Source organism: Leptonychotes weddellii, chromosome 6 (genome assembly GCF_054177405.1).
Source record: "Leptonychotes weddellii isolate Sample4059 chromosome 6, ASM5417740v2, whole genome shotgun sequence".
Lineage (NCBI taxonomy): Eukaryota > Metazoa > Chordata > Mammalia > Carnivora > Phocidae > Leptonychotes > Leptonychotes weddellii.
The window spans coordinates 81148170-81169477 of record NC_138374.1 but is presented as its reverse complement, the minus strand read 5'-3'; the positions used below and the strand labels follow the sequence as shown (position 1 = coordinate 81169477).

Here is a 21308-nt window from a genome sequence, read left to right as displayed (position 1 = left end):
ACATACCCAGGTTATGGTGGGTGTTTACAGCTTGGAAATTGGCAAGGCTACAAATCATGGTGTTTTTTCCTGGAAAGCTTTGAAGTTTTAAAGTCTTCACCAGCACACCACGTCTAGACCTGACTTTACTCTGAAGGCAGCCTGATGAAATCCCAACACATCATGATGACATCATTATATTTACATTATATGGCATCATTTGTACTCCCCACAGTGTGGCCCAGGGAGGCCGGTGATACATTGGGCAAAGGACAAAATTTGGAGACTGAAGGCCTGCCATTTAAGTGTGGTCTTACCCCATACAGTGACCTCTTCTGTGGCTTCTCTGAGCCCCAGCTTCAGGTACTGAATCTGTAAATGGAGGAAACAGTTTCTAGCTAACAGGATTAATATAAACATTAGCAACTATGCCAGTCTGCCCTCCCAGACCCATGTCTGGCAGAAAGCCCTGGCCTTATGGGTAGGTACTTCTGTCGTCTCCTTCTGTTTTGTGTCAGGGTTGTGACACCATGGATTAGGTTCCTTATTGTTAGAACAAAATGCTAATCCTCCCTGTTGTTTATCTGGCCTCCAAAATTTAGGAGGCCACCTAAATCAAGAATATAGGATCGGTGCACTCCAGACTCTCATAAAAGAGTGTGATCCCAAATGTTCTTCTCTCCAGTGCCCCAAATTCCAGAAGAAGTCTGATTAAGGGTCTGTAATTAACAACACAAGTAACAAATTATCCAGCTATATTCTGAGTTATGTCCTGAAGTAGGTATTTACACATTTGGACCAAATCAGCTTAATCTTTTTTATAACCCACCATCTACTCTGAATTGTATCTTGACCTTCTGCTTTCAAGCATTCATCAGAAATTATTATAAGAAACAACTATTCTCATTTTGCTCCAGCATTTGTTGTGAATTTTGAGTACAGATACTGACTATCCATTACATGGCTCAGTTTTCCAGCATTTACAAGGCCTTACACAGCGAATAAACTTGTCTCTTCTGAGGAATTAGTCTGTTTCATCCTCTTAATGAAGGTTTGTGAAACTCATAGCTTTTCCCTGTTCAACTTTGTGCCAAGAACATTAGAATCAAGTTTTAAAATCAATCATAAGTACCGTGTAAACTTTTTTTTGGCGTGTTAGCCCTCTCCTCTAGACCCTGTTTTCCATGTGATCATTTCTATTTTATTAATTTTATTGTATTTTTTTTAAAGGTTTTATTTATTTATTTGACAGAGAGAGACACAGCGAGAGAGGGAACACAAGCAGGGGAAGTGGGAGAGGGAGAAGCAAGCTCCCTGCAGAGCAGGGAGCCTGATGTGGGACTCGATCCCAGGACCCTGGGATCATGACCTGAGCCGAAGGCAGTCGCTTAACTGACTGAGCCACCCAGGTGCCCATATTTTTCTTTTTTTTAAATGACAAATCCTGGGGCGCCTGGCTGGCTCAGTCAGTAGAGCATGTGACTCTTGACCTCAGGGTCATGAGTTCAAGCCCCATGTTAGGCGTGGAGCCTAACTTAAAAAAAAAGAAAGATAAATCTTTTGGGGAATGAATGAATGAATGAGTGAGTGAGTTGTGAATGAGTGAGGGAAGGTCAGTGACTATAACTAGCCATATTTTATAAATTGTGTAGTGTGAGGCATGGCTATGGGACTTGGCGGGATTTTTGGCCAGGCAAGAGAAGAAAGGGGAACATGAAGATGTTTGCAAATGTTTGAGATGATGTGTTTTGGAAGAGACAGTGGACGTGACTTTTATTGGTCCTGGGGATAGAATAAGAGCCAAGATGTAGACTGTCCATTAATGGATTTGTTCATTCCCAAGCTCTTTCTCGTGTGCCTGTTGTCAGGACACGGTAGAGGAGGCTCAATGAAGAAGACAGGTTCCCTGCTCAGAAGTTCTTCCATTTTAGGAAAACAGAGACAGCTGACTCCAGAGGAGAACTTTCTAACAACAAGAGTTATCCAATAGTGGATGTCCTGCTTTGCAAAGTAGGGAGCTTCCCGTCTCTGGAGGATCCCAAGAAGTGGCTGGACGACAAGGAGCCTGAAAAGTACTCTGCGGTAGGAGAGAGGGTGGATTTGTTGCCCTCTAAGGTTCGGCCTTGCTCTGCTTTCATGATCGTCATTATTTGGAGGTTTAGGGGTTAAACTGAAAGATTGGGTGGTTTCACAGTAAGTGGGCAGTCCGGAGGTGGGAAGGGGAAGGCAGTAAAAATGCCTTCACAAACCACTTCCTTTACTCTGTGACCCAGGAAGCTCCCGTTGGTACCTTGACCCTCCATAATCCTGGTTGCTGGTGGTGGCAGGGCAGGCTGGCCAGGGTTCCAGGGAGCCTGTGTCTGTCTCCATATGGAGAGTTTCATGAGCTTTCCAAGCCACTGTAAGGATTGCTTTAACCTTTGACGGAGACTTCCTGTATCTCTCCCTGTGGAAGTAAGAGCAGGAGACAGTCACCTGGACTGATATTGAGGCCCATGCTTCTTTCTGTGGAGAAGCCATGAAGGACTCATGGGGGAGCCAGGACTGGGCTGAGGAGAGGCCAGGCCATTAGCAGGTGTGAACCCGGTCATCACATGGCATCTTGGACAGTGAAGCCCAGAAGCTTGCTATGGAAAGCAGGTGGAGAGGACAGGAATGGTCCAGCGTAAAATCCTGAAAGGAAAATTTGATCTGAAGAATTTTCCCCCCATTTATTCACTCTTAAGGGAATTAGAATTTTTTTTAAAATAACTTGTAACACACAGAAAAGTTGCAAGAAGAAAAACGGTACAAAGGACACCCATATTCCCTGCCTCCAGGTTAACTATTGCCCACTATTTTTTTTTCTGAATCATTGAGAGTAAGATGCATACATCATGAGCCTTTATGCCAAAATACTTCCATGTGTTTCCCCCCAGGCAATGGGATATTCTTCTGTATAGCCAGAGTCCAGTTATCAACATCAGTGGAATTAACATTGATGAATAATTTTATCCAATCTACCATTCCTCTTTCAATTTCTTTCAGCTGACCCCATAATGTCCTTTAGAACATTGTTTCCCCTCTGGTACAGGGTTCAGACTAGGATAAGGTTACAATTAGTTTTCATGTCTCTTTTTGAAGATCTTTTAACAGTTACATTATTACAGTTAAGTGTGTTCTTCTAAATCTTTAGATAAAAACACTTCTCATTGTTCACTTACTACCATCCTGTTGTTCACTTGAAAGCCAAGGCTAGATTCTCTGGAATCTAAGCCCACACATCCGATTCTACAGAAAATGTTTTCACATGTGAGGTGGAAGGGATTGGGGTAAGGAACTTTGGGTGTGTATTTTATGCATGGTTGACTTTCCTTTATTTGATTTGAAACACACAAAAACAGATCAGAAACTGTGAGACTGTTCTCAAATTCCCGTTGTCAATCTGACTAATTGCCAGGAAGTTTCTCCTTTGTCCTTGGGAAGGAAAAAGATCATTTTGAGATTCTTTGTTTTATTTTGAGACAGCACACTGTTATGAATCTAGAAACATTAAAATAAATACCTTTACATTAACTCAGAGTCCTTATCTCAGCACTTTCATGCAATTTATGAGTCAAAAGCAGCAAAACATGTGATAATGAAGCATTTCTATGCGTGCCGTGCTTTGGTTAGCTCCGTAAAGGGTATATTCTGCCCTCCAGAACAACTTGCTTAACATGCATCAATATGCATTATTAAGTGTTATAACACATCAACTAAAAAATATGCCCAACACTTGCAAGACTTAACACAGAATTATTGGGATGATTTTTCGGATGGCAACATTTAACCACAGAGAAACTGAATAATTCACCAAAGGTTAGTTTAAAGAATCAGAGCTACAATACTGGCTTTTGGTGTAATACCTCACTTTCAAAATACCCTATCTGAATGTCTCCTTTAGTATCTAAAAAACAGAGGGATGGTGGAAGAGTAATAGAAGATACATTTTTTTTTAAGTTCACAGAAATCTGGAATAGCTTCTTTGGGAAAAAAAAGTTAAATGGAAAAAAATTTGGCTTCTTGTTTTCCAGAGCATCTGCATTTAAGTAGCTACAGAGTAGAAAACACTAATTTGAAAAGATATATGCACCTTTATGTTTATTGCAGCATTATTTACAATAGCCAAGATTTGGAAGCAGCCCACTGACAGATGAATGGATAAAGAAGATATGGTATATATACACACAATGGAATATTACTCAGCCATGAAAAAGAATGAGGTCCTGCCATTTGTGGAAATATGAATGGACCTAGAGGGTATATGCTAAGTGAAATAAATCAGAGAAAGACAAATACCATATGATTTCACTCATATGTGCAATCTAAACAAACAAACAGAAACAGAGCCATAAATATAGAGAACAAACCGATGCTCGCCCGAGGGCAAGGGGATGGAGGGATAGGCAGAGTGGGTGAAGGGGAGTGGGAGGTACAGGCTTCCAGTTATGGAATGTATAAGTCCCGAGCATAAAAGGCACAGCACAGAGAATATAGTTAGTGGTATTGTAATGGTGTTGTATGGTGACTAATGGTAGCTACACGTGGGGTGGGCCTAGTGTAATGTATGCTCTTATTGAATCACTATGTTGTACACCTGAAACTAGTGTAACATTGTGTGTCAACTATTCTTCAATTTAAAAAAAATTATTTTGTGGGGCACCCGGGTGGCTCAGTTGGTTAAGCATCTGCCTTCGGCTCAGGTCATGATCCCGGGGTTCTGGGATCAAGTCCCGCACCTGGCTCCCTGCTTAGCAGGGAGCCTGCTTCTCCCTCTCCCCCTTCTTGTATTCTCTATCTCTCTCAAATAAATAATTAATAAAAATCTTTAATAAAAAAGTTTTTTTTGAAATAGAAGTTATTTTTAAAGAAGAGGCTGCGGGGACTCTGAAGGTTGACAGAGGGTCAGATTGGTAATACTTTCTATCCTGCTCTTCATCACTCTTAACATTGACTTTTTTGGCTGCCCTAAGTATATTCTTTTTACCTAGTTCACTTTATAAACTTTGCCTATTTTACTATGAGTTATAAACAGGAAAAAATTGGACTTTAAAAATTGCATATAATTTTAAGGTTTTCTGAGTTTATAGTATCTAGATTCCTAATTATAACATGGGAGAGGTGTGCCCATCAGGTCCAAAGCAATCACATAAATAATGAGATTTCTTTGCAGTTGTCTTTTCCTTGACTAGTTGAGGGTTCTATAGATCCTTGCTATCCAACATGGTAGCCATCGTCCATATGTGACTATTGAGCATTTGGGTTATGGTTAGTCTGAACTGAATTATGGTGTCTGTAAAGTACACATTAGAACTTCAGGACTTAGTACATGAAAAGAGAATATAAAATATCTCATTAGTAAGGTCTTTTCAGATTGAATATGTATTGAAATGATAATATTTTGGATACATCAAGTTAATGAGTTAAATAAAATATTTAAATTAATTTCCTCTGTCTCTTTGCATGTTTTTAATGTGGCTCCCATTATATTTCTATTGGACAGTGCAGATCTGGCGGGAAAGAAAATAGAGAGCTAATAACCCAACTCATTTTGTGTATTTGAAAGTACATTGCTGAAGGGAAAGCTAAATATCCAGTGATCCCAATTTTTTGGTTCGGTTTGGATTTCATTAAAGCTTCTTTAATTAAATCTATTGTAAACCTGCCGCAGGGTCCCAGGTGGGAAGAGAATTGAATCTTTTTGTTTGCTTAAAAGAATTCAAAGAAAATGCTGAATTCATTTCAAAAGTGATTTACTTTTAAAAGCTTTGTATAAAAAGCTTTCCATTTACTGAGGTTGGAGGTATGATTAATAGCGAGTTCTTAGGAGGCTAAAGAATTGGGAAAATTATCCAGAAACTTCTGCAAGGACTTTCCTGGTCTCGAGCAGAGGCATCCGGGGGAGATTTCGGGGCTGTTCGTAGCCTCAGATCAGCCATACACTCCTCTGTTCACACCTTCCCTCCAATAAATGAAAACACTGGGAAAGATAAAATATTTATTCCTAAGTGTCTATAACTGAATTTATGGATATAACTTGCTGGATATTATTGCCTCTGCAAACCCATGCAACTGTGCACGTAAAGCATGTTTTTATTAGTTCCTACATAAAATTTTTATGGTAATGGCAAACAAAGGACCAATTTAGTTTAGCTGAGTTTGTTCTTATTACTCCAGCTTGGAACAGATAAGCGACAGTGCAAATAACAGGAGTCAACAGGGAGGAGGGTCAGGTTTCTCAGGGCCAGGGCTCCTGGCCCATGGGTGAGCAAGGTGGAACCAGATGCCTGTTGAGAAGCCCCCAGAAGGCCTGGCCAGCGCGGAGTAGTGTGAGGCTGGTGGGGGTTGCCATTAGCTTTCACATCTGCTATTGAGTGGTTACACTCCCGATTGGTAACCACGGGAGTATTCAAATTTAGTTTCTGAAAAGGTCTGCATAGATGCTTTAGAAAGAACTCCCACATACTGTATTTCAGCTGGAGACTTGCAGAGAAAAAGGTTCAAGTGGCTTATTGTGGGTCATCTCCCACTCTGGGATTTAAACAAAGCACAAACAGAACAAAGTTCCTTTAAATGGGGTGCCTTCATCTGAGTCCCTCCTGTCTGTGGTTTGGCAGGCTGGCGGGACAGAAAGTGAACCCACGCCTCTCGTTCCCACCACTGCCTTTTCATGTTTGACCCTTGAATGTGGCACATGATCCCCACGGTGGCCTGGAGTGCAGGGAAGTGTTTCTAGAATTTGAAGATGAAGCATCTTTCATAAATCCTGCCTTTTCCTTCCCGATGACTCGTTCATCATTGAAAGTAAGTCTGTAATCTACAGTGAGTGTGATTCCTGAGCCAAAATCCAGGAGACACAATTTGACACATATAAATCTACTGAGGGGGACAATAGCAAGAAATATTGTAAACTGCGTGGGGCTGCGAAATGAAAGACCAAGGATGATCATAATGCGACCCTGGAGACGGTCTTAGAAATCAGCTGAGACCTTGAGCAAGCATGCAGCACGTTGGGTTCACTCTGGGCTGAGTTCTGTCTGGGACGTTCATGAAATTAGCACTCAGTGATCAGAGGGCTGGAGTGGTTCAGATTCTAGATGGTGGAAGTACATACCCATCCAAAAACTCATGCTTGTTCATCTCTTCCTCTCCGGGGATCTACACTGGAGCCATTCCAGAGAGCAGGCAACTTTGATTGTCCTTAATAGTCTCTCCAGGAGCAAGGAGCTTCCATAACTCCCAGCAGCCCCCTTTAGGGATGGGCTCCTTTTAGGACTGGTCTAATTTGAGGTTCTTTATTCTAGGCATTTCCTCAGTGGACATGTTTGTTGATTCTCAAATGTGCCTTGTGCATTTCATAAGTTGTTTCTTGGCATTCTTTCTCAAAGACAGCGTTTAAGCAGAGTGTGTGTGTGTGTTTGTGTGTGTGTGTGTATGTGCACGCATGCACGTATACTCACCTATGTGTCTACTTTGGTCTCATCTTAGACTCTGGGAAGAAAACAATCCACTAAATCTTAGGCTAACTGTAAAACGCATACATGTTGGTTTGCTCTTGCTAATGTTTTATGAACCTGTTGGTGGTTAGCCCTGTAGGAAGTCACGCAGCAGAGTTTCCATACTTACACCAAGAGGGTTCCTCGGAGCAGGAAAGTAGCTCCAAAGTCAAGGTTGATTTCCTACCTTCCTGGAAAGGACCTTCCAGAATGGATATGTTGCTGTCCATGCTAATAAGGGGTACTGCAATTTCCAAGTAGTCTCAATTTGTATTGAAAATTAGAGCTGTGGGCCCCCAGCTTCCTTTTTTTTTTTTTTAAAGATTTTATTTATTTATTTGAGAGAGAGAGAACGCAAGAGGGGGTAGGGTTAGAGGGAGAAGCAGACTCCCCGCCGAGCAGGGAGCCCAATGTGGGACTCGATCCCGGGACTCCGGGATCATGACCCGAGCCGAAGGCAGTCGCTTAACCAACTGAGCCACCCGGGCCCCCAGCTTCTTTCCGAGACGGCCTGTCGGGTCCCACGCTCTGGCCCTGAGAGCCTGGGTCTGGGTGTCTGATCGCCCTTCATGCAGAAGCTCTGCAGACTTCAGATTACTTTGTATGAAGGGTGGAGTAACGGTCTGGGGAGTTGAGGAAAGGTGATGAATGGACTCAGTGGAGATGTGGATGGCGTTGCTTTCCCTCAAGAGGTGGTTAAGAGAATAACTCAGTTTGGGGGGAATTGTGGTGAGACTGGTTTGTTAATACAGGTTAGAGTCTTTTAACTCAGGATGGGATGAATAGCTTTTCAAGTGTGCGTGAAAGACAAGAATCCCCAAAGAATGGTTCTGTTTTAAATAGCAGGCTCCAGGGACTCAAGGTTTGTAACAAAAGGGCAGATATGAAAGAGATGAACTCTCAGGGCCAACTCTTTTCAAGAATAAAGCATGCTGGCTGGGATCCCTGAGATGCCGGGGTCCTGCCAATCTTGCTGGCTCTGGTTTGTTAGCTAGGGGAATCCAGCGAGATGCTCTCACAATGAGTTAGTTGGTATTGACTTGGCCGGGCCTGACCCATATTATGGAGTTGCAAAAGTGGAAAGTATAGTCGAGCTTTGGGAAAAGCCATAGCATGTACTGTGGAAGAGAAAACCAACATCTTAATTGAACAGAGGAGAAATTTGAGCCAGAAGCACCTAGTGAAGAAATGAGGACACTGGATGGAATGTTACAGCCGCAGCAGAAAGAACTAGAATATGTCTTTAGTGAGGACGTAATGAGATTGTACAATTCCTCTGCTGTCAATTCACATAGAACATCTTTGTCTCTCTGCTAATTATGTTAAAAGCAAGAGGGTGCCCAGAAAATTATATGAATTTGAAGAAATCTGACAACAGCAAAATGAATCTTGGAGTTCAGTGTTACAACCGATAAGGCCCAGGAGTTTTAAATATCCTGAAATTTGAGAATTTGGGGTTAGGGAAGGGCCAAGGAATATCCAAACATTACTGAACTTCTAAAGCATGCTCCATATTAGCTTTACTAGTGAAATATGCAATGAAAACATGCATACATAAATAAGCATATCTTAATAATCCAAATCTGCTGGGTGAACCGATTTAGAAAATTGCCAGATGCAAAGTCTGTCATGAGTCTGGTGACAAGATTAGGCCTGATCAGGATCAATAATGCAAATCATAAGAGACACTGAACTCTAGGAAACAAACTGAGGGTTGCTGGAGGGGTGGTGGGTTGGAGGGGAAGGGATAACTGGGTGATGGGCTTTAAGGATGGCATGGGATGTAATGAGCACTGGGTGTTATATGCAACTGATGAATCACTAAATTCTACCTCTGAAACTAATAAAAAAATAATGAAAGGTAAAAAAAAACATAATCTAGAGATTTCTAGTAAGCGACCCTGACATACTCTTCTCTGAATTCTGGACATGTAGGATGGATACGGAAGTTTAAATTACCAGCTTTGTACAGTCAGTGATCCTAAGCCTCAGAGGGAATGGACAGAGGGCTAACTCCAAACCTCTTCACGAGGTTCTTGTAGGTGAGCCCAGAAATGATTCCTACTCGTCCGGTTTTCAATGAGAGGCTTTAAAGTACCGGTTTTGTATCTTCAGCCCATTGTTATTTGAGGAGAAGGACTCTTGAGAGTGTTTTTATTTAATGTGCTTTATGCCAGATCTCTGATTTTGGAAGCAACGTTGCGGAGAGGTTAATTGATTTTGTTAAGGTCCCACAGCCAGCCATTTGGCCAGAACCAAGCCCCTGGCTTCGTGCTAAACCACAGAGACTGACTCTCTCTCACTGTCTGTCTCTCTGTATTTAGGGGATTTTCAGGCATTTGAGAGTGCTGCCATTGTTAGCTTCCGATAGGCACAGGTGAGTACTGAAATTAACCACACATGAGATGTGTGCTTTTGGACACCTCGCCTCCCCAGTCTGGCCCCGGGTCTCTTCCTGTTTGCACATGAGCATTGGCCTAGGATAGATCTAAGGACTTTTCCATCTCTGTTTTAAAGTTTTCGGAAAATTGCTATTTTGTTAGTGTAGGATTTGGCATTTCTGCAGTTGGTAAGCAGAAGATGTTGAGTCAGTTCAAAGCGTGAAGGCCTGTGCGTCACTTTGGAACATCCAGCTGACCCTTTCACAAATCAGTTCCTTGTCCACTGTGGACGGTTTGAGACACGGTGGGGAATGTTTGTTGTTGTCGTCATTGATGTATTTGTATGTCTTTGTGTAAAGGCCATGCAGATGTTAAATTGGGAACGCTCTTTGAAGACAAAATGGGAGTATTTCTAAACGTCCCTGCTTTCTATTTGACTATGACTGTAGAACCACAGAGCATTCGGCTGCATCATCATTTCATGTCGGGCAGTCTCCTGATTTCCCCTAGCTGGGGAGATTAGGGCTAAGAGAGGGGAAGTGACTTGCCCAAAGTCTGCCATGTTGTCATTAACCAACCCAGGCCCAGATTAGCCCTTGACATTCAGTGCAGCGTTTCCTGAGGGCCTGATGCACGACACATCCTTTGCCAGGCACCAGGATGACACTGGCCATTCCATGTGGTCCAGTCTGTCTCTGGTCTGGGCATCTCTCCTCTGTGGCTGTGGTTCTGAGCTGGCCAGGGCAGAGCAGAATCAATCACACAGTCTAGAGCCAGTCCCGACGCTGCCAGCTAGCTTCCTTGAAGGGGAGAGCCCCTCCCTTGGTTGATTTGAGCCCCGAACATCCCCATGTGCTCGTGGCTCCTGGTGGGAGGGCTCCAGCAGATGCAGACCTCACCCCTACCTTGTGCGGGCTCTCACTTCTGCCATCCCTCACATCCTGAGTGGTGCATGTGTGTGCACGTGCACGCGTGTGGGGTGTGTGTGCTTGCTTTTGGTGGGGTCCCAACGTTGTCCCCTCAGTTTTGCCCAGAATGCAAGGTTGCTTTGTGCAGACCCTTAGTGGGTCACTTACAGCCAAGTATTATCTACAGGTCCCTCTTGACTTGTTCTCACAAGAGCTCAAAGAAAATATGAGGAAGTCACAGTGCCTACCAGGAAGGCACATTTTAAATTCCAGGCCATAATGCATGGCTGGTTTCCTTGAAAGCTTTCCAAATATTAGGCAAGATTTAGGTGAGAAGGGACTGCTTCTGAAAGATGCTTGGTGATGGGTTCTCCAGACAAAACATGGCGTGGAAAATGGGTGGAAAAGGCCATGAGCTGAGCTGAATCAGTTCCAGGTAAACCTAATGTCCAGTCTCTTAATCTTGTTGTGCTTCCCCTTGGAAAGGGGGCTTCGGCCTCTTCACGCCATATTTCTAGGGTCACTGGCCTAACATTCCAGAGAATTCCAGTTCCCCAGAGGTGGCCGGCACATGCTCATACCCAAGCTGGCTGAGACAAACAATGACTGGTTTCCTCTCCTTTTGTCATCTTCTTATGTCTGTGTATTTCTTTTGGCTTTTCTCTTGTTCGTCTCCTTTCTCCTGTTTCTGTTTTTCCTTCATCTCAGTCCCTTTGTCTCTTTGTTCCTTGTTTGCCCCCCGCCCTCCCCAGTCATTTGTCTCGCCACTATCTTGACTCAAGTATATGCTGAAATACCTCAGTTTTATTGCAGAAAGCTTTATGTACTCTATTCATAGTTTTTAAAATCAGGTGAAAAGAAACTTTATCTCTTAAAAAACAAACTCCAGCCAATCCCAACCCAACTAAATTAAGTTCATTTTGTATTTAATGAATATATCAATTGATTTATTTATCAGATGTCACCTGTATTGAGACTCTGTGCTGTGCAGATAATATCGAGTTGGACCAGACCCAGTCCGCCCACAGCTCGCCTCTGGTTGCAGAGAGAGACCGGGAACAGGCAGTTATCACCAGGACAGGTTGGGGGAACACGTGGAGAGGGATGGCCTTGATCATTCAGTAGGGAGAAGACTGCCCAGGGCACACTTCCTTGGGGACTGGCTCGTGGTTGAGTATTTGGGGGTGGGAAGCAAAGGTGGCCTTCCCCAGTGGAAATGCAGCCTCTGGGTGATTCCGTACATGACAAGAGGGGTTAGTCCTCTCAGCTCTTGGGAGCTGACCTAGAAGGAGCCTCTGGCTCAACCCTGATGTCAGGGTTGGATTCATTAGGGTGGCGATGTCCTCCTCACTACTCAGTCTGAGTTGGCTTAGTTGTAAATCGAAAGTGAAGTCAGTTACATTAAGATTCAGACCATTTGATTTTATTTCAAGTTGGTCATAAAAATCACAAAATATTGGACGGAACGAGCCTTTTGTGCATATTAAGAAATTATCCAGATGATCCTCTTTATCAGGTTTTTGCTGTGACTCCATTTCCCAAATGGGCAGCCATGGTTGAGGAGCTGTACTTTGTCAGGAGCAAGAGAAACTCAAGGATAGAAACCAAGCCCAGGGGCATTATCTGTCCCAGCGCTTTTCCACGTGGCAGAGTTGAAGCAATTATTTGGTAATAATTGTGCCCACTTCATAGGGTTGTTGTCAGGATTGGATATGGCAACACGTATAGGAAGCTCTTCAAACAGAATCTGGCCCGTGGTAGATGCTCCAAAATGGTGACTTGTATGATGATGATGGTGGATGAGGGAGCTTGCTGTCACTCCTCAGAGTTCTGTCAGGCCAGACTCTGTGTATCATCGTGTCACCAAATACGTCACCAAAACCACCCCACAAAACATAATTGAGTATTAAGCATTAAAATCATTGAAGTAAAATGCACCTGTAGAAATCCTCCAAGCTTGACGGCAAGAGATTTTTTAGCATTTGTCGTAAGATGTTCCTCAAAGCAATAGCTGAGCCGTGCCTTAAGCTGCACATCTTGGGACTAAGAAATCTAAGGGAAGAGTCCAAGACAGAAATGCATCTGGCCCTTGGCTTCATCTCGCACCCCCATCTTTTTCTGGAACATGTGGGCATCCCTGCCACTTTACCTTTCGCCACTCAAAGAGTAAGAAAACAGTGGGCAGGGGCCGAGGGGCCAGATTTCAGCCCTGACAATGAAATCATGAAACGCAACAGCCTTTTCCGTTGGCAGGACCCTGGATGGAGGTGAGGCTATAAATTGAGGGTGAAGAAAAGGCGGCTCTCCTAGGCCCTGGGCAGCGCCAGCGAATGGAATTCTCTCTTGCTAGAGGTCACAGAGTCAAATGCTGTGGATGGATAATTTTATGGCCGCTAATAAAATTTATAGCCAAAGCAAGCTAAGATAATAAGGGTAATCAAACATCCAGCCCTGGGACTCGAGAATCCCATCGTGGCCCCTTGGTGCTGGCTGGTGGGAGGTGGGGCTGGACAGCGCAGGGAGGGGCTTATCTGTCTGACTCCAGGCAGAGTCTTCAGAGGTGATTTGCATCCCTGTGAGCTGGGGATAAACTTTAGGTTAGGTGGCAACAGCCTGTGCTTTGGGGACAGCATGCCAAGAGCCGTAGGAAAATTAACTGTTGTATTGAAATGCCTGCAAGTGAACAGTGAGCCTAGGAAGGGACCAGAAGCAGCCCAGTGTGGGGCCAGCACTGCATTAGGGAAGGAATGTTAGCTGACTGTTCCGTGTGACTGGACAGGCATGAAGCCATGAAGCAAGATACGGGAGGCTGGTGTCTACTCGGGCACTTGTACAGAAATCAGGTGTTTCCATTCAGGCGGGGGCTTCCGGCAGCCCCGTCTTCATCCCAGCTTTCCAGACAGTTGTAGTTGGTTTCTGTTAATGTGGATCAAAGATATTTATTGAGCACCCACTGTTTGCAAAACTATAAAAACATTAAGTGACAGTGTGAACAATAAATAATCATAAAAGAGATGTCCCCAAACAGTGAGATAGCAATCGCCTAAGAGAAAATGCTATTAAATGTTATTTTCTAGGATTGGGGGGTCATGATGTCGTTAAATGTAAAGACTAAGTAGGATGCGTTTGCAGTCCATGGATGTCTCTATGCAGGAAATGGATACTGTTGGTGTTCCCTGCACCTTGGTAGAGTCAAAGGAGGTGGCTTTCTGGGTCAGTAATGCCATTTAAGATGAAGCCCCCATGCTGTCACATTCTGGGAGCTCTCAGCTGTTCCTGTCTGTGGGAAGTCAAAAGGTCAATGGCTTACAGATTGCAGTTTGCACTGTGGACCCAACCTTGGTTCCTGAGAGCCCAACATCTTTTGTCTTGATTCTGTGGTCAAGATCATAACCACATTTAAGATTTGCTTTTTCTTAAGGGACAAGTATAGAGTTCCTCCTACTGAGGGATCAGTGCACAAATTTAAATGTGGTCAAAAGAAATGATTCTTGCCTGAGATTAAAATATAGAGAGTAGCTTTATCCATGAGGTGTGTGAAGAGCATCAACCTGGGCCCAGGAATGACACCTGGGATTCTCACACAATGAAGGACCCCATGCACCCTCTCTCTGAAGCCTGGTTCCTTTTATTGCCACCTGGTGTTTAATTTACCACCAGCTGCAGGATGTGATGTGGTGTTTTGAAAGTAACAGATATTGTTACTTTAGTGGTTACTTCAGTGAAGTGGTCCCATGTATCTGAGATGGAGCTAAAAGCAGGTTTTAATCAGAATTAAACAGAACAGGGGGCGCCTGGGTGGCTCAGTCGGTGAAGCGTCCGACTCTTGGTTTCAGCTCAGGTCATGATGTCAGGGTTGTGAGATCGAGTCCCGTGTCAGGCTCCGTGCTCAGTGGGGAGTCTGCTTCTCTCCCTCCACTCCTCCCCCAGCTTGCTCTCTCTCTCTAAATAAATAAATAAATATTTTTAAAAATCCTTTAAAAAAGAATGAAGCAGAACAAGATCCCGTGGTGAAAATCTAGTCTCCCCTCTAAGTTCACGATTAGGACCCTCAGCAAGTGTGTTCAGTCTATTGCTCCTAGACAGTGATGGTGACATATGTAATTGTGGCAATGAATCCTTTCTGCCCGAACTTTAGGTTTTTCAAATGTGTCAGATGGAGAGTTGCAGGTTTTGGGCTGAGTTTTCATGAAGCATCATATAGTTTTCATGGAGTTGTGAGAAAAAAGTTCATTCTGAGCAATCTGCAAAGCAGAGGTAAACCATATAGTCCTTTAAAAATAAGGCTCCTGGTTCTGAATTATGCAGTAAAGCTAAAGTTTCGGGTGCCCCGCTGTCTTGGGAATTTTCTCCTACAGCAGATTACGGGGAGGCCCGGAGGGGGGAGTTCAAGGAGGGGGCAGAATAGGAAAAAATGAAATTATAACAAGAACTAAGTCTTCTCATTTCAAGGCCTTAAGAAAAAAGATTTAATTAGATAAACTTAGAGAATAAGTAGAAAATAAGAACAGCTCAGATTTATCCCACAAACATGGTTTAAACATCTCCATGTGCCAGACATCATGTTGATTTCCATGGATCCAGTGGGTGGGCACACCAGGCCTAGACCCACCGTCCTGGGGTTTTGAGAGACAATGATGTATTGTTAAATGCATAATTAGAACGAAGGTAAAGACATTGAAAGAAAAGACTGCACTCCTGTAACAGCATCTATGCAAGGCTGGAAGGAGTCTGGAAGAAAGCTTCTCCGAGGAAGTAATGCTTGAGCTTGGATCTGGACGACAAGGAGAAGCATGGCAGCTAGAGAGTGAAGGCATGTGCAAAGGCCCTGTGACAGGAGGGAAGTGGGTATGTTTGAGGAACTTAAGAAGGTCCAGAACCCCGGAGTGCAGGGAGGGAGGGGGAGATAAATTGGCAGTTACTGTAGTGATTTGTATATTATTTCTGAAAGTTTATGATCCCTGGAGAGGATACTGGGTATAAATATAGATGAAAACATGAATTTACTGGTGGCAGGACCTACAGGAGCTGGAATCTGGGGGGACACTCTTTTCCAGTTGCAGAACAAGCAGAGCAAAATGAGAGAATGCTCAAAAGAAACTACAAGGTGAGCTCAGCCAGGCTCTTAGGAGGGACAGGGTGTGATGGAAGGCATGGGCTGGCTCCCACCCAAATTATCGTACTGTGTCTGAAAAGGGGGTACTGAGAGGAAGGACCATGTAACCAGGGACCTGGACAATTTCAATTTTATATAGTGCTTGATTTCTTTTAAAAAATGTTTTCTGGGGCACCTGGTTAGCTCAGTCGGTTTAGCATCCGACTCCTGATTTCAGCTCAGGTCATGATCTCAGGGTCCTAGGATCGAGTCCCACATCAAGGTTCTGCACTGAGCGTGGAACCTGCTTGAGAGTCTCTCTCCCTCTGCCCCTCCCCCAATTTGCGCATGTGTTCTCTCTCTCAAAATAAATAAATAAATAAATAATATTTTCTAAGATAAGTAAAATGTTAACATTTGTTGATTATGGTACTGGATCTATCCCTATGTGTTTTATTATTATTTGGTATTTTTCCTATCTGTTTAAAATTTTTTTAATTAGAAGGAAGGGAGGGAGGGAGGAAGAGGGGGAGTAGGAGCAAAGGAGTGGCTACCACTGGCCTAAGAATCAGGGGCCTGTTCTCAGTTTCACATTAGCTTCGGCAAATCACTTCTGTGCTCCTGGGTCCTTACTTAAGAAAAGGAGTTTCAAAGAGGCTGATCTTGGCAGGCCCTTCTAGCTGTAAGACATTCTGTGTTTCTGGTTTCTAAGAACAATCAATTATTGAATCATTCTACTTACAGGTTTGGGAATTGAGTGTCCCATGTCCACAAATCCTCACTTTCTTTTAAAAGTAAGAGATCCAATCTAGCTTAGCTCTCTTGAAGGAGGCCAGTACATTGAAGTTCACTTGCTGAGGGACATTTCCGAAAGCCAGGAGCCCGCAGGATGCTTGCGTTCTTCCCAGGCCAGACTTGGGAATCTGGAATCACCTAGAAACCTGCGCCTCTCGCCACTCACCACCCACATCCGAGTGGTTTCTCTGCGGGTTTGCAGGGTACCTGCAAGGGCCGATCATACACAGTGAGACAGAATCCCATTCCCGTCCTTCCAAACTTCAGATGAGAAATACAGAAATGAGCAGGAAACTCCACAGACAGATCAGATGACAGCCACGTTCATGAGCCCGTGGACATCCGTGGTGACAAATGAAGCAATGCATTCAGCCACTGCTATACTGACTTTCTCCAGATGTCTCTGTGTGCTGAAACCAGTTTATGGGGGCGCCTGGGTGGCTCAGTCAGTGAAGCGTCTGCCTTCGGCTCAGGTCATGATCTCAGGGTCCTGGGATTGAGTCCCCTCATCGGGCTCCCTGCTCAGCGGAGAGTCTGCTTCTCCCTTTGCCTCTGCCGGTCCCCCTGCTTGTGTGCTCACTCGCACTCTCTCAAATAGACAATAAAATCTTTAAAAATAACTAAAACCAGTTTATGTATGGTAGATTGTAGCTACTTGATGAAAAAATGATGGTGCCGTGATAGTGGGGGTGTTTGTGAACATTGCTGGGAGAGTTGGCATCCTGGAACACAGGGGCATCCTAAGTGCTGCTTAGCGGTGACATCGGTGTGCACGACGTCGTCCCTCTGGGAGAGTGGCAGCTGGTCGAGGGGAGCCCTCACCCCACAGACAGCAGCGGAAGCCGGAGGAGAGGTGATGCAGGCCCCCTGCCTGGGCAGCAGCTCTTGCTGAGCGCATGGAATGTTCCCCAGGCCCTGGGCTCGTTTTGCTGCCTACTCCTCTCTCATGTGGGTCAGGTTTCCTTACAACCCGTCAAGTGAATGAGAATAAGAAAGTATGTGTTGGCAAAATTTCAGCTGAAAATGCCAAAGCTTTCCAAATAAGGGCATGAATTTAAGCAAAGTTTCAAGTCAATGGAGCTCAGAGTAATGGTTACGCCACTAATAATGAAAAGTACAAATGTTTTTATGTTCAAAGGTTAACAAATGGGACTCTTTCACTGGCCTGCTAGCCTGCTCAGTTACAAAGTAGAAACTGTTCCTGATCTTTGCTTTATTGCACTTGTATTTTGTAGGCAATTAGGAACATTTTCCATTCAGCATTTAAGAGGTTTGAGCTGGCTGCTGGCTCTTTTTTAAACTAAAGCTTCCTTCCTTCCTTTCTCTTTTCTTTCTTTCTTGCTTGCTTGCTTGCTTGCTTTCTTGCTTTCTTTCTTGCTTTCTCTTTCTTTCTCTTTCTTCCTCCCCCTCCCCTTCTCCTTCTTCTTCTTGTTAAACTAACATTTTCCCCTTTTGTAAGTGGACTAAGGTTTTAAAGTAACAGTCTTTCCAAATAGCACACTTAGACTTTACCTGCATAATTATTATATTTGTCATGGAATTAGCACTTCTCAAAAGTGTATTTCTACATGAGATTTTCATTTTGCTCAGACGTGTGCTTCTTCCTAGCACATCATGTGGATTTAGGTAAAACGGCCCCAGCCCGTCCACTGGAACCTCCGTTACAAAGGCAATCATTGCAAACAAAACAGAAGCCATGTATCTTAAAGAATGAGTAGGAAAATCAAGTCTGTTGAAATGATCTAAATCCTCCCAAAAAAGACCCCTTGGTAATCCACAGTGGCTGTATTTGTTTCTACAAGCTTCTCTTAGTCATTTGCGGACTGCTTACAGCAAACAACAACAACAAATAGTGTTTTCTTTAATTCCTCACATTCTCCATTAGCAGGTTCGCTTCTCCTTTAATAAATGATACCTTGGCCCCTCTCGTGTGTCAGCGTTTGGGGCCAGTCCTGGTAAGAAAGCTACCCTGGTTGATACTTCTGCTCAGGTCTTGGGCTGCAAACTGTGGATAATGGTTCATGCTTCCCTCTCCAAATGGACAGGAGACACTGGCTTAATTGAAACAGTGTCAGGGGGGTAATTTTATTCCATTATTTTTAATGAAAATGAGGAGGTCTCCAGGCTAAAACGCTGGAAAATAGCCTCTGAGAAGCCCAAATCACCCACAGCATGCATGCAGCGTGTCCCTGGCCCCCCCCGCCCCCGGGCACCCCCGCACGCCCCACCCCATGCTGGGGGCCCCTCCCCCCAACAGAGTGGTGCCGTCAGCCGTGTGCGGGAAGGGCAGTGTGCCACAGGTAACAAGCTCAGTGTCCATTTTCCTTGTCAGATCTCCCAGCTGATGACAGAGACAGGCCGGGAGGGGCTGACCGAGGCAGCGCTGAATCACTACAATGCGGACAAGCCTTCGGCCTGTGGCATCCCAGCCTCCCAGGGCTCCTGCGTGGCCAACGAGACTTCGCCAGGCCCCTCGGTGGCCGCTTCCTTCTTTGCCAGGTAAGAGAAGCATCCGGAGCTCACTTCTTTTGGGCCGGTCCATCTGCTTAGCCCCTCGCGGGGCTGGGTTAGCTAAACCACTAGCAAGAGTCTGGGGCCGCACTTGGACTTCACGCTTCAAGACGGGGTTCCTCAACCTCAGACTGCTGATAGCTGGGTCCAGACGACTCTGCCGTGGGGGGGCTTGTGCCCTAGAGGATGCTCAGTGGTGTCCTTGGCCTCTCCCCGCTGGACTCCCATCGCATCCGCGCCCCTTGCTGAGGCCTCCAGACCTCCACGTGTGTTCCAGCTTGAGAGCTCTAAGAATACGAGGCTCTCACGATGTCCTCCTGGGACGAGGACTTTGGTGGGCCCGGCCCCGCGGCTGGTGTTCCCAGATTGACTTTCTCATCACAGAAAATGAACTGCTTAAAAATGAGCGAGGAAAGAGTTGGCAGGGATTTTTCCCCCCCTTCTGGACAGACGGGCTGGATAGTTACCATATATTATCCAGCTAATCTTAGGGCCTTTAAAAACACGAGAAACCCAAACGAAAGGTATTTCAACAATGTTTTCTGCCTAATTTTAACTGTGTGGCCGAGACAGGGCAGGAGACAAAGGACAGCTGAGCAGAAGGTACTTTGGGGATCATCTAATTCAGTCTCCTTCTTTTATGAAGGAGCAGACTGAGGACCAAGAAAGTTAAACTATGAGTTAATTTATAGCAAAGCCAGAAATAGAAACCAGATTCCTCAGCTTTATTTTTCCCCCCCTCTGTGACTCATTCTTTATTTGATCCCCAGAACTTAACTTTAGAAAACTTTTTCTACCTAAGAGATGCATGTTCCTGGGTAAGCAGGATATAGAATAAATAGCACCAGATCTGAGACTGGAGGAGCCCTGAGGTCTGCCTCGATGTCCTCATCTATAAAACGAGGACAACACTCCTCGTCTAAATTGCTCTGAAGATTAAGACTGACAATTGTAAGTGATGAAGTACTGTACAAAAGGCGATTCGAGATGGACTTTGTATGTCAGGAAGAAGGAATATTACATGGTTTCTCTTGTTATCCTCATGAGCGGTGCCATCCAAACACAACTATGAGGACGGGGCTCTGAATAGGAAGGGATCAGGTCAGAGGGAGAACAGAGGCCCGTGCCCTGGATTAGTAACATCCACAGTGAAGACGGCACAGAGGCTTGTCGGAAAACTGGCTCTGAGGGTCTCATTGTGCCTTGGTGCCATGTTTATTGTCCTGTGAAGAGTTGGGCCAACCTGGGTGGATGGGAAGTAATAGGAAATGCAGTCATCTCTGCTTATCCACTGGACATATGCTCCAAGACCCCCAGGGGTGCCTGAAACCGAGGACAGAGCTGAACCCTGTATGTACCGTGTTTTCCCCTATACCGACATGCCTGTGTTAAAGTTCAATTAACAGCTGAGACACAGTAAGAGGTGAACTGCAGCGACTAATAATAAAATACAAGTTATCACAATATATTGCATTAAAGTTAGGTGAACATGGTTTCTCTCTTTCTCTCAAAATAGCTTATTGTCCTGTCCTCCCCCTTCTTGTCATGGTATGAGATGATAAAATGCCTATGCAGCAAGATGACGTGAGGTGGATGACACCAGAGTTGTGGCCTGGCGTTAGGCTACGATTCACCTCTGACGCTGGGTCAGGAGGAGGAGCATCTGCTTCCCACAGGCGGTTGACCGCAGGGAGCTGAAATCGAGAAAAACAAACCGCGGATAAGGGGTCTACAGTATGTGTGCACTGGCCGCCTGCCAGTGGGCGCTATTGTATTAGTTCTGTCTGTACGTGAGTTCCTGTGGGACACTGAGCAAACCAACTGGGAGGCCATGTCCGTGCCATTCAGGGAGGGAATGAAGAGGTGGAACAGAATATGGGGAAATGCCACAAGCACAGAAGATCCCAGGACTTAGGTGGGTTGTGAGAGCGTGTCCGCAGGAGGGTGACGAACGTGCTGAGGAAGTGGGAAGCCACGTCATGGCAGGGTTAGTCCAGAGAAGATGGCCCTCATCTGTCTCGCTATTGTGTAAACAAGGAATTTGGTTCGTTCTATAAGACACCCAAGTATGTGGGCAAAGGCTGAATAAAACCTGATGATAGAGCTCAGCTCAGACTCCATC

General features: G+C 44.7%; 1 protein-coding gene across 2 annotated transcripts in view; it reads left to right on the top strand.

The window, feature by feature from the left end:
- KIF26B (kinesin family member 26B) overlaps positions 1-21308 on the top strand; it is a 412513-nt gene that overhangs the window by 182609 nt on the left and 208596 nt on the right. For both annotated transcript variants that reach the window (XM_081824476.1, XM_081824475.1), the window contains one exon: positions 19008-19174. In XM_081824476.1, coding sequence (XP_081680602.1) covers positions 19008-19174 — 167 coding nt within the window. The remainder of the gene's footprint in view (positions 1-19007; positions 19175-21308) is intronic.